Raw genomic sequence first — 10,452 nt, forward strand, 5'->3', positions numbered from 1 at the left:
TTAACCCTACCTCTTGGTAACTATGTAAAAATCAAGCGTTAACCCTACCTGCGTTGGTTTACGATGTAAAAGTCTGAAGCTTTTATCCTACCTCTTAGGAGTACGATGGTTAAATCAGCGTGTAAAACCTCTTGGTAACGAATGTAAACCAGCATTAACCTCCTTCTTGGTACGATGTAAAACAATTAAGCATTAGCCTACCTCTTGGTACGATGTAAAATCGAATCGTTATCCTAACTTTCTTGGTACGATGGTAAAAGAATCAATAGCGTTATACCTACCTCTTGGTACCATGTAGAAAATCAAGCGTTAATCCTACCTCTTGGTACGGATGTAAAATCAGCATTAACCTAAGTCTGGTACGATGTAAAATCCTGCGTTTCCGGAACCGGCTTGGTAAAACGATAAAAGTAAGTCAAGCTATTAACCTACCGTCTTGGTACGATTTGTAAAATCAAGCGTTTATCCTACCTCTTGGTACGATGTAAAATATCAAGCGTTGATCCTACCTCTTGGTACGATGTAAAATCAAAGCACTTAACCTACCCTCTTGGTACGAAATGTTAAAAATCAAGCGTTTCCTCCTACCTCATTGGTATGATGTAAAAATCAAGCGGTTAACCTACCTCTTGGTACGATGTAAAATCAAGCGTTAATCCTACCTCTTGGTACGATGTAAAATCAAGCGTTATCCTACCTCTGGGTACGAATGTTAAAATAACAAGCTTAACCTACCTTCTGGTACGAAATGGTAGGAATTTCAGCATACCCTCCCTTTCTTGGTAAACATGTAAAATCAAGCGTTATCCTACCTCTTGGTACATGTATCAAGCGTTATCCTCCCTCTTGTACGATGTAAAATAAAGCATTTAACCTACCTCTTTGGTACTATGTCAAAATCAAGCGTTATCCTACCTCTTGGAAGTGGTATAAAGCGATGTCCTTACCTCAAGTAAACGATTGTATCAACGTATCCCTTACCTCCTTGGTACGATGTAAAATCAAGCGTTATCCTACCGGTCTGGTAAAACGATTGTACAAGCAAGTTACCCTACCTACTTGGTACGATTGTAAAATCAAGCGTATCCTAACCTCTTGGTACGATGTAAAATCAAAGCGTTATCCAATAACCTCCTTGGTATCGATTGTAAAATCAAGCGTTACTACCTCTTGGTACGATGTAAAATCAAGCATTAAATTCCTATTCTCTTGGTACAATGTATGAACATTAAAACCTACCTCTTGGTAACGAGTAAACAATCCGGCATTACCCTTACCTCTTGGTATTGTTACCAGGATCAAGCGTTATTCTACCCCAAAACTTTGTTTACGAGTAAAATCAACCGGTACCTCTCCTTGGTAGATGTAAAATCAAACTACCCACCCCTTGGTACGAGTAAAATCAAGCGTTACCCTACCCCTCGGTACATGATAAAATCAAGCATTTAACCTAACCTTGAGACGAGGTAAAATCAAGCATGACCTACCTCTTGGTACGATGTAAAAATCAAGAGTTACCCTAACTATTGGTACGATGTAAAATCACAGCGTTACCCTCCTCTGGTACGATGTAACAATCAAGCGTTTACCCTACCTCTTGGTACGATATAAAATCAATAAGCGTTACCCTAATCTTTGTACGATGTTAAATCAAGAGTTACCCTACCTCTTGGGTACGATGTAAAATAACAAGCGTTACCCTACCTCTTGGAGATGTAAAATCAAGAAGCGTTACCCTACCTCTTGTACGATTGTAAAATCAAGCGTTACCCTACCTCTTTGTACCGATATAAATCAAGCTTTACCCTACCTCTTGTACGATTTAAAATAGTCGTTAACCCTAACCTCTTGGTACGATGTAAAATCAAGCTTACTCTACCTCTTTGGTAACGATAATAAATCGCGTTTACCCTACCTCTTGTACGATATAAAATCAAGCTTACCTACCTCTTGGTACGATGTAAAATCAAGCGTTACCCTACCTCTTGGTACGATATAAAATCAAGCGTTACCCTACCTCTTGGTACGATGTAAAATCAAGCGTTACCCTACCTCTTGGTACGATATAAAATCAAGCGTTACCCTACCTCTTGGTACGATAAATAAATTCCCAAGGCGTACTAACCTTCTTGGTATCGATATATTCAAGCGTTACCCTACCCCTCGGTATAGCCTTGGTGGCCTTTTGCTTGGCATTTGTTCGTTAAACTGGGTGAGTGTGACTGTTTGTGTGTGAGTCTTTTAAAGCGGCTGGATCGCTGTGGCAGATGCAGTTTGGGTCCGCGTAGGTGAGGGTGGAAAGTGACGCCGTTTGTTTTTCTGCTTGGTTTTGTTTTCATTCGTTTTGTCTGTTTACACACATTTTGTGTGTGGAGGTTTAGTGTCTTTCTTAGTAATTTGTGTTTGTAAATTCATTCATTCAGTTTCTTAATCTCTATATGTATGTATGTATGTTTTTTTTTCATTCTTTTAGTTAATTTTATTTGTTCAAATGTCTCTCTTTTTGCAGAACAAAGCAGTATAGTTTTTCCTTATTTGTTCTGTTACACTGCACTCACAATTACACCCGCACACACATATCACATTACCGTGATTCATATACATACATCGAGCTACAAATGTCCTTTAATATCTAATTCACTCTACCTCGGAATTAATATATTTTCATATATGCTTAACCGAAGGGGAATTTTATTTGGCGAAAATATATTAATTCCGAGGTAGAGTGAATTAGATATTAAAGGACATTTGTAGCTCGATATATATATATATATCTATATATATATATATATATATATATATATATATATATATATATATATATATATATATAGTCAGTATGTATATTGTTTTACCGGTATAGTACATTTTGCTTAACCGCTCAGGATGAGACCCAGGTGTTTTTGTGGCTTCCTAAATAAACGAGAACATAAATGTTGGCGGCCTACTTCTAACTGTGCTGTAAGTCAACAATTGTACAGTGTTTAATGTATTGTTATTTGAATTTATTGGTCCTTATAGTTCCTATTTCTGTGATATGGCCATCTATATTAGTATGTTCTCAATTTTTGTTATTTGACATTTAAAGAAGAGATGTAGCAAAACCTATATTTAGCTTTTCTATCAGAAGTTACCTTTTCGCATTGAGAAACTACCTAATGATTGTGACTATTTGGAACGCAACACACACCAACTAACACTCACTTTCACCATGACTGACACATTCACAAAGGTTTCTCGTTGGGCGCGTAGGTTACTACTTGCCTACCGGTTCGGTAGTCGCGAGTTCGATTCTCCGCTCTGCCAACTTGGAATCAGAGGAATTTAATTCTGGCGATTAGAAATTCATTTCTCGATAGAATGTGGTTCGGATCTCACAATAAGCTGTAGGTCGCGTTGCTAGGTAGCCAGTTGGTTCCTAACCATTTAGAAATATCTGTTCCTTCGGGGCAGCCCAAGGATAGCTGTTACCCAGCTCAGTGGTCTGGTTGAACTAAGGTATAATAACCTTTTTACACATTCATACAAATACAAAGCCAGAGGGCAAACAAACACTCTGTGTATAAGTGTGACAGACGAGAGAAGAGATATATTTCATAAAGAAAATGACAAAGAAACATTCCGCTGCCGGAAAAACTATATTTCCCTGTCATTTCCCGAAGGAGAATCTATGAAATTAGTTTTTTTCTTGTCAAATGAAGCTCTTGAATGGAAAGTAAAGGGATTTGGAATAAGAGGAAAGAGAGTTGGGTCAATATAATGTAAAGATAAACTGCTAATTTCTTGCGGATGGTTGAGTAAATGAATGTATAAATTACATTAGGTTTTAGTAGATATTTTTGATAGCACAAATTTATGCAGTGAGCAATGTTTCATAGAAATGAATTATGAAATTGCCCAGATGAATGTCTTTGAGATATGGTTGCAGTACCTATTAATTATCAGAATCGCTCATTTAGATAAATGCACCTCTTAGCTGATGAATATAATTATTATTATTATTATTATTATTATTATTATTATTATTATTATTCACGATGCAAACATTCACGTTGAACAGTTAAGCTATAAGGTCATTAAATTGTAAAAACAAAGCAAAAAGAGTGTACATAACATGTAACTAAATATAAATTAACGGACAAATACAAACAATAATCATGTTCTCGTTTATTTAATAAACCATGAAACCAGCTGGTTTATTATGAGCGGTTAAGCAGATTGTATTCTACCCATAAGACTTACATACATACATAAAAGTACAAGCCACGAAGGAAAGTGAAGCACTGGAGTAGCTGCAAGATCTTTCGACTCGAAAGATCTTGCAGCTACTCCAGTGTTTCCCTCTCCTTCGTAGCTTATACCTTTATTTGTGCATTTATCACGTTCCAAACTTTTGTGATTCAGTTATACATACATACATACGTATATGCATAGTTGTGAATAAGTAAAAATGAAAGAAGATCATCCCACTAAAATAATAGTATTGATTTTCACCACAACTTCCAAGAAAATTGAAGGTCCCGGAAGGACCCTGAGTTAAAAGGGATACATTGATGAAGGATGTTCCGATGAAAGCCTTAGAGGATGAAAGTGTCATCCAATTCAACTGGAGTCGATTCCATTAGTGGAGAGAGAGAGAGAGAGAGAGAGAGAGAGAGAGAGAGAGGGAGAGGTATGTCTTATAGTTTAAGGCTTAAAATAGTTAAATGTCAAATCCCGTTGATTTTCTTTATGAAATGAACTTGCAGTGGCATTAATATATTTATGTCATAGTCTTGTAATTTATATTGCATTAATTTTGTCTCAGATTGAGAGTATTGTGTGTTAAAAAAAATAAAAACAGGCTTATAAGTAAAAATACGTAAACCAGTTAAAATCATCTGAAAGATGGTTTAAGAATTGTATTGTTACGTTACAAAGTCAAAAAGGAATGAACATGTTTCTCAATTAAACAGTCATGCGAATATACTGCTTTATGAGTATTCTTACCGATGATCTGATTGGCTGACACTCCCTCTCACTCCGGTTCTGATTGGTCAAGAGGAAGCCTGGCATATCTTCAACTGAACGTATGATATTGATCACGTGGAGTTATCACAGGCTAAAATTGTGGTTTAATCGATGATCTTTTAGTTGAACCAAACTGCAGATAAGCTGCGTACCTGCATAAATGTTTTTCGTGTTTTTTATACACACACACACACACACACACACACACATATATATATATATATATATATATATATATATATATATATATATATATATATATATATGCAGAAGCTAGGTATTATGTCGTAACCTCTAAGTAAATGGGGATTTAATCCACAATGATGTAAAATCCTTATGTAGTAATATAATATATAATACTTACTGTACGAGAAATGTATTTCTTATATTACTACATAAGGATTTTACATGATTGTGGATTATTATCCCCATATATATATATATATATATAGATATATATATATATATATATATATATATATATATATATATATATAATATATATATGTGAGAGAGAGAGAGGCCAGACATGTGTTATGGAAATATTATTTCTTATCGTCCTTTTGAACATTTTATTCTTTATAGTTTTGCGGTATTTGAAAAGGTACCTTTTTTATTGATATTTTATTTTTTCATGCGTAGAATGGTTATTAATTTCTATTGCTGTCATATGTTTACGAATTTTATGTTTTGATTATTTATTTATAATGTATTATTGCAATATTTACAATTATTATTGTATTATATTCAATTACTTGTATTAGCTTAGACCGTGACCAACGACTACAAGCTTATTATTTTTTTTTTCTGTATTAGTTGAAATTTAACTGTAGCTAACTGTTTAGAGTAGAGACTGATTTTGTTTTTCTAACGAATCTCTCATATCATTTTTGCTCTCTGTATTTCCTGGGATACATGACTTTCAGTTCTTTCATTAGATTCTATATCCTCAATGTAAATAACAAAACGCTCTCCTTTGTCGTATTGTCTGCCACTCATTCAGTCATCCAATTCACTACTGACCTGTCTAACTGTTGTAGGATTTACTAATGAATCTGTTACTAACATATTGCCTGTCTCTTTCTCTCTGTGCTGTCTCTGCCTCACGCTAGGCCAGAAGGGGCAAGCAAGCTAGGTCATCTGTGGCAATCATCTGCACCGACTAACAAGGCGACAGCTCAGCCGACTAACATTGTCAACGCAGAAGACTGGGACTGCTTTACCAGCAAACTCAAGCCCCTACACAATGGTCCTTGAGTATATACGACCCAAAGAAGAAGAAGAAAATTTTATGCTGTAAGGTCGCCTCTCTGTTAAAACCTTGATTAAAAACAATTGAAACTGGGGCAAGGATTAGTGCGAAGAGGAAAATTTGCCTTCACGATTTCAAGATCTGAGTTTCTGTTGTAGTGAGAAAGTAATTTAATATTCAGAGTTCGTAACGCAAACGGTTGCATATTCGTGAACACACAGCCGCCCAGTTATTGGCTTAAAAGAAGTGAATCGACCATAATAAAGTTTTTTTTTTTTTTTTTCATTTCGACTTTGGTTTTCGTCTCAAGATGTTCGATGCACAATGCCGCAGTCATGTATCCCTCTGTTGACACACGGAGTGATTGGTGCCATTACTTGACTCCCCGAGAAGCTCTGACGTCGAGTCTCGAGAACTAGTTCCTGAAATACGTCGCTAGATTCGCTTGTTTTGTATGCTGGTGACTTTTTGCACGGGAACGGCATCATCGCTTTGTCTCTCTCTGTCACTGCTATCGAGAAGTCAGTTATTTTTGCGATTTTGTGGAGCCTTTATATTTTTACCGACAAGTTCATTTTGTAGGGGGAGACAGAATTTAAAGGGGAAATCGTAGGAAAATTCCATCTCCGCATTCCTGAAATACCAGAGGAATTAAACAAAACACTGACTGGAAGAGGAAGAGACCACGTGTGAAGACCCAAGAAAAAAAAAAAAAGTTCGCATACTCTTCCGAGCGTGACCTCATCTGGCAAGGGACGCTGTCCTTTCCCATAGCACCAATAGCTCGGTCTATGTGCCCATGTGTTCGGCCGTTGGCACTCCTTGCCCGTGGCTCTTGGTGTTTTGGCACTCTTTCACACCTGTCGCAGTTTCCTGTCTGAGGTCGGCGGGGCCAGGCGACCTTTTTCTTGTCTGTACCGTTTGGGAACCGTAGCAGCGCGTCCCCCGTCTTCATTAGCGGTGAATGTGAACTACTCCAGTGTTCTGTGTTGTCGAGGAAAGGTCGTCATCTGAAAATTGTCAAGACTAGTACTGTCACGTGTCTGTGTTTGTTTGTGTCTAGTTAGGCGCTTGTTTAGACCCTGTTGCCATCTGTACACGGAAGTGTCTGGTCTTGAATGCCAGTGTAGCTGACGGGGGCTGTGTTTAGCTTTGTTACGAACAGTTTTGTTTGTTAAAGTTTCTTCTGGAATTTGGATGTTAGCTAAGTCGAGGCTGTGTGTCGAGTAGCAACGAATGAACATTGTTTGGATGACTGTCTGTCCGAGAAGATCCTGGGATCGCTAGAAGGCCCAAGCGTTCCTCACGAGATCCCCTTTTTTTTTTTTTTTGGGTCTGTTTGTAATACTGACCAGGAACTTGGTGCGGAGAAGAGCCAGCAGTTTTATGAATGAATTACAGAAAACTACCCAGGAAGTAGTGATAACCCCGCATTTTGTTTCCCCTCCTCTCAAGAAAGGAACAGAATAATAGACTGGAGGAAATTCGAACGACCAGGAGACCTGAACCAGAGAGAAGGAACGAACACAGTAGGAGGAGGAGGAGGAGGAGGAGAGAGGTGTGTCTTCTTTCTCTCTCCCTCTCTCCCCTCTAGGAGAGAGAGAGAGGACCCGAGAGGCAAGGTGGTTAGGAGTCAGGACCACTCTTGACCTCTTCCGCCCATGACCCAACCTGGTGCGACGTATCTCTATGTTCAGCGTGACCTTAGGCGTGGGTTCGAAGTCTGGTGGCTGCGGTCGAAGCATCGTCGGCCTTCAAGCGGCGTGTGGGTTAGGGGGCGGAGCTGGGGAGGTCCTCAGCATCGCCTCCCCCAAAATCTCCTCCACAGCCGCAGCAATGCTCTATTACTCCCTCGACCCACAGTTCAGCGCCCTGATCTTCTCCCTCTACGGGCGGCATGAGAGGTTCACCCTTATCCCTGACGCCCTGGCGTGCTACGCCCATGGGGCCCACCAAACGTCGGATATTCTCGCCTACGCCCACACGGTCGGGCTGCAGCTCTACGCCCTCGGGGACCATTACGCCTGTCTACTCACTCAAGGTAAGGCGGGGGGAGCTGTGCCGACGTGATTGGGTGACTATTGATGTGCTTTTGTTTTGTCTACTTGTTTTGCTTAACATTTGTCGTGACGCTGTGAAGTATCAGCATCGTCATCTCTGAATACACTTATTTTTAACCTCAATGTCTTTGAAATGTTTCGTTTGCTGTCCTATTCATATATTTATCGAGCTAATATTCGTACCTGGCTGTGAATTTCATTAGACGGGAAATGGGGACAGTTCTTATACCTTATATTACAAGGAGAGAGAGAGAGAGAGAGAGAGAGAGAGAGAGAGAAATGTAATGCATTTATTTTCATTTCGCTTGAATTAGGAAGAGAATGTGACAGAAATCCTGAAAGGCTTTGAGGAGCAATAATTAAGTTTTATTACATCAAATAAGAGAGAGAGAGAGAGAGAGAGAGAGAGAGAGAGAGAGAGAGAGAGAGAGAGAATTTTTATTAGAGTTTTTTCCTCTATCTCTAGACATGGCAGTTAGATAGGCAGGGCTTTAGTGTAACCTTGCTAATGTAGAAATTAATTTATTTATTTTCATTACACTTCAGTTAGGAAGAGAATGTGACAGAAATCCTGGAAGGCTTGGAGTTACAAGGAGTTACAAGAATTAGGATGTCTCAAAGACTTATTAGTCCATCTGGGGAGACATCGTGTGCTCACTTATTTCTTGGAGCAGGTTTTACTGTTCATTTACAGTGTTCTATTGATTTTGTGTAGTTTTCTTTTAAACTCTTCCACACTGTTACTGTTTACAACTTCTGGTGGCAGTTTATTCCATGCGTCACATTATCTTGTATATGAAGAAGTTCCCACAATATGTGTTGTATCGGGTCAATAATTAAGTTTTATTGCATCAAGAGAGAGAGAGAGAGAGAGAGAGAGAGAGAGAGAGAGAGAGATGTAATGCATTTATTTTCATTTCGCTTGAATTAGGAAGAGAATGTGACAGAAATCATGAAAGGCTTTGAGGGGCAATAATTAAGTTTTATTTCATCAAATAAGAGAGAGAGAGAGAGAGAGATAATATTTATTAGAGTTTTACTGTTCATTTACAGTGTTCTAATGATTTTGTGTAGTTTTCTTTTAAACTCTTCCACACTGTTACTGTTTACAACTTCTGGTGGCAGTTTATTCCATGCGTCACATTATCTTGTATATGAAGAAGTTCCCACAATATGTGTTGTATCGGGGCAATAGTTAAGTTTTATTGCATCAAGAGAGAGAGAGAGAGAGAGAGAGAGAGAGAGAGCAAAGTTCAGAAGGATAAATAATTGAGTGTTTAATCGAGTCTTCCTCGTTTTTAAGTCAGGTTCTAGGGAAAAAGAATGGTTTATAGCTGAAGTAAATGGAGCTACGTGAGTCACTGTGTGTCCTATCAGCATCTGGGTGGCGTGCGTTCTCCGGCGACAGCTGAGTCTTAGGCCTAAGGGGGAGAAGGGGAGAAGTTCGTCTTAGGGTCTCCCTTTTATATAGGCTCCCCTTTTTCCTAGTCACGTCCTTTCAAATACAGTTACAAGGGCCTTCGACGCGCACAAGGTTCGCTGTCTTTGATTTTCTTTTCATTTTTCCTTTGCCTGTCTTGGTTTATTCCTACGTGTGGAAAGAGACAGACACTGTATATGTCTGTTGTCTTTTAAAACAGGTCGGTTTGTGAGTTATGTCTTTGTAGTTTGATTGGATTATATGATCTGCGTTTTGAAGCAGCTTTGCGATTAGGTTCATTTTGATTTATTTTGCTGTAATGCTGTTCTTTTGTATTCTGTGTCATAGATATAATCCGTGATCATCTATATTTCAGTATGCATGAAGTGTAGCCATTTTTTATTCTTCCATGTAACTTCGTATGTTTGTTGCTTTATAACTCTTTCGTTACCATTATCAGTAAGCACGATTATCTGTTAAATTTATGAAGATGAGTGTGTGACATGAAGGTATTTAAATCTCTCAGGTGACGACAGAGCTGCCACTTTGAAAGGGACGAATTAAAGGATTTGAGAAACTGAGAAGAAGGAACATTGTCTCACATTCTAGCAAAGTATAGTAGGAACGTCTGAGGAAACCTGCTAGCTCTCCACTACCCTTATATATATATATAATATATATATATATATATATATATATATTTATATATA

General features: G+C 38.3%; 1 protein-coding gene across 10 annotated transcripts in view; it reads left to right on the forward strand.

Moving 5' to 3' along the window:
* Positions 1 to 10,452, forward strand: part of LOC135198695 (uncharacterized) — a 325,058-nt gene that overhangs the window by 161,453 nt on the left and 153,153 nt on the right. For 8 of the 10 annotated variants that reach the window (XM_064226544.1, XM_064226585.1, XM_064226533.1 and 5 more), the window contains exon 2: positions 6,123 to 8,303. The exons of the other annotated variants lie outside the window; for them this stretch is intronic. In XM_064226544.1, the coding sequence (XP_064082614.1) occupies positions 7,952 to 8,303 (352 nt within the window). In that variant the 5' untranslated portion in view covers positions 6,123 to 7,951. The remainder of the gene's footprint in view (positions 1 to 6,122; positions 8,304 to 10,452) is intronic. 10 annotated transcript variants of the gene reach the window in all.

Source organism: Macrobrachium nipponense, chromosome 23, assembly GCF_015104395.2.
Source record: "Macrobrachium nipponense isolate FS-2020 chromosome 23, ASM1510439v2, whole genome shotgun sequence".
Taxonomy (NCBI): Eukaryota; Metazoa; Arthropoda; class Malacostraca; order Decapoda; family Palaemonidae; genus Macrobrachium; species Macrobrachium nipponense.